Here is a 3,409-nt window from a genome sequence, read left to right as displayed (position 1 = left end):
ATAATATAATAGCATGAAATAAAATAAATTATATATACGTTGGAGATGTATCAATTTTTTTAGCCAACAAAGCTATGTTCTATATTGATGTATCACAATGTTTATATGAATGATGGATGGGTCATGAGGAGTGCCCAACCACAAATACCTCCCTTGAGGAAGAGAAACACCATACGTAGCTATGGTATGAGCTTCAAAGTTAGAAGCTCGAGGTTCAAATAAGAACTTATAAGATGTAAAAACACTAGAAGTTTCTAGAATCTCTTTCACAATCCCACCATAGACGGAAGGAGGTCCAAAGGCTAGTGTGGTTGTTTGGGCCTTGGATGGGCCAGACGCTCGGTCCAACTCGACACCCTCAGGCTAGGTCGAGGGCCCATCTCCACCACCCCGTCCCCCCGTGTTTCCTCTTCCTCCAGCCCCAGTCGCCTCGTCCGGTGCTTGCTCTCCCCTCCCTCCCATCCCGGCGCCCCTTCCCCGACGCGCCCTGCCGCCGGCACCCGGCAGATTCGCCGATCCAAGCACAACCCGAATGGAGCCGGCGGAGGCGGGAGGCGGCATCGCCGCCACGAGGAGCAGCCCGGCCGCCGTGCAGGCCACCGAGGACGACGCCGCAGCGAGCACGCTGTAACGCCCCCGCCTCCTCCCTCTCCCGCTTACATTTTCTTCCTTCCCAGCCACTGTGGTCACCACTGACATCAGTCTTAGGATTTTCCTGTTGGACTAGTAAATTGTCGAGCAACATGGTACTGAACTTGTCACTGATTTGGTGGAATAATGTGTTCGGAGAGCACTGAATTTGTCACCGATTTGGTGGAATATTGTGTTCGGAGAGCACTTAGCAGTAGTTCTAAAGAAAAAATATCTTATCTTACTCACCGAGATTGTTCCCTTTCACTCAGGACCGATGAACATGTCGGAGATACTGCCCAGCCACCATCAGGACAAACAGTACAAGAGCTAGTTGATTCATTCTCAGGCCAACTACCAGGGAGGATTTGTGCCAAAGGAAAATCAACCGCGGGTGTTTTGGTGGAGGAGAAGGACCTGGTTTCGTACCGCCGCGACTGGGAGAAATCTTGGGGTGACAAATGTGGCTCCTTCGAATTCTACTGTAATAATCTACTTACTAGTTACTACCCATCCGGTTCTTTCTCTGCATTTCTTCTTCCTACTGCTGTATACCTCGACTCGATTAGTTCTCTTACCGATGGGAAGCAAAGGAGATTAGTTATATTAGTTTCATTGCAGCTATACCATCCCTTGTAGTATGTCTGAACCTGAATTATTTAGTCAATGTTTGATTTCTGGGCTGATTTCTGTGACTTTTGCTGCAGCGTGCGTGAGAGCCATGCTCTTCACATGCAAACGCACCCCGCCACATGCAGGCGTCAAGACTTGCCTGCAAATCTTCTCCGTCAGAGTCATGGAGATCGACGGTGGTTATCTTGAGTGGCCACTCGAGGTCTACGGCCTGGTCGCCACCCGGGACTCGATGGATCATAATCGTAACATTATCTTCAGACTCAGGAGGGATGCCTGCCAACTCCTCACTCAACAGGTGTGTAGTGGTGTAGTCAAGTATTATTTTCGCTTATGTGGGGTTGGGTTGGCTATATTATGCTGTATCCATATTTCTTTATACAGTTGATCGATTTGATAATGAGTAGTGCAACTGATGGTTGCAGGATCCATTTTTGGCGCTGACCGGCCCGTCTCATGCGATTGTCTTCACCGGCCCAGTCGACATTGAGATACAACTCAAGGTGAAGGGCAGAACCACAGAGCATGAAGACAAAGATTTCATCTCCAAAGTGCTGGTATACGGACGTGATCCTAGTGACAAACTCGCCGATGCAGGCATAGGCAACCACGACATCGTGCGCACCAGCTGTTTCGGCGAGTTGTGCTCGCTAGAGGTCACCTCCGCCCTAGTCGCTGAAGCGGTCGAGGCCACAGTCATCTCTGCTGAAGTTATCGAGGGCCTATGGCCCCCAAAGTCAGGAATCCGTGTCGTTTCCGGTACCGCCAGCATAGACGAGGACTTTGTACTGCTCGATGCTCGGGATGGGACACTCCGTGTGGATCCGGCCCAGGGTGTCATCCCCATTACCAGAAATGTTGTCTGCGTGGAGAAAGATGGAAGGCTGAAGCTTTCTGTAGAGGCCTACAGAAAGAGTGGACGTATGTATGCAATATCTGTTACGGAGTTGATACCCAAGAGATCATCCGCCAGTACTGCCATATGCAAGCTTCCCTTCTGCACGGTCGAGTTCACCGTAGCTTGGTCCTGCCTCGTGGCCACAGTGGATGACCTGAGGAAATACGGTATCTGATTCTGATCTGATGCAGCCAACCCAACCATTTACTTAGTTGTGGAGCGACTCTTTAGCGTTTTATTTTGTCCAGCGGTATGTTAAAGATGTCGAACTGCTGTTATTTAGCGGTGGAGCGTTGGTTTAGCGTTTTATCCAGTGGCATGTTAAAGATGTTGAACTGCTATTTTATGTGGATTTATCCTAACTAGTTGTGTGCACAACTCAAATCATTGCCGTCCATCTCCACTGCAGTCAAATCAACCTACCCCACTGCGGTCCCAACCATGCATTATATTCCTCGGCTTTGATTATTTCTGAGTACGTATATGGAGCCGTATTGCATGCTGTGTGGGCCAGTGGCCTACAGATTCTTCTGGCATCTAGTACTGCTAGCCTTCATGTCCTCTAGATTCCTCGTGTGCACAACGGCGTGCATTGCCCAAGTTAATGTTACAGAGCTACATGTCACGCATGATGGTATGGGCTGCTGATTAATTAAGGACGCGCCGAGCCGACTAGTCATTAATTATATCATAGCACCAGGTAGGGTTTTTTTTCACGGATTTAGTCATAAAGTTCTGCGTTGAATGTCAGTAAAGTTAGAGGAGGCAGATTGTACAGTTCTTGGTCCCTACCTCCGCATCTGTCCTCCCCCTTTATCTGTCTCCTCCCCCCTCGGCTCCTCATCCACCATCAGCTCCACCTCCACCCCCGCCGTGTCCCCGAGGCACAGCTAGCACGTCACCAGCGTGCTGCGGCTGGCTGATGCGCATCTCTTCCACTCAACATTGCACTACAAACTCTCTATAAACAAATATTGGAACGAAAATTCACTTGTCAATTGTAGTTTTCGCATTCTTGATTTCTTTTTATGAACCAAATCCAAAACTATTAGGGCCACTCTTTCTTTCCCCTCTCGCACGGCAACTAAGGCAAAGCCCTCTCTCTACCTATACTCGGCATCATTCTCACCAACCAGCTTTGGTAATTACAAAGCTCCAATATAAGATAAAAATAAAAGATATATCAACTGATATGGTTATATAATCGGGTGTCTATCCCAATACTAACAAATCCCAAATGAAAAAACT

General features: G+C 48.5%; 1 protein-coding gene across 1 annotated transcript; it reads left to right on the top strand.

Moving 5' to 3' along the window:
* Positions 1-461: 461 nt before the first annotated feature.
* On the top strand, positions 462-2,476 carry LOC123154048 (uncharacterized). Its single transcript, XM_044572851.1, has 4 exons — positions 462-627; positions 903-1,114; positions 1,338-1,561; positions 1,689-2,476. The coding sequence occupies exons 1-4, from the start codon at positions 533-535 to the stop codon at positions 2,334-2,336; spliced, it is 1,179 nt and encodes a 392-aa protein (XP_044428786.1). The 5' UTR covers positions 462-532; the 3' UTR covers positions 2,337-2,476.
* Positions 2,477-3,409: the final 933 nt, after the last annotated feature.

The sequence above is a fragment of the Triticum aestivum genome, chromosome 7A, assembly GCF_018294505.1.
Source record: "Triticum aestivum cultivar Chinese Spring chromosome 7A, IWGSC CS RefSeq v2.1, whole genome shotgun sequence".
NCBI lineage: Eukaryota > Viridiplantae > Streptophyta > Magnoliopsida > Poales > Poaceae > Triticum > Triticum aestivum.
Note: the sequence above shows the minus strand (reverse complement) of the source record. Positions and strands in the feature narration are given on the sequence as shown.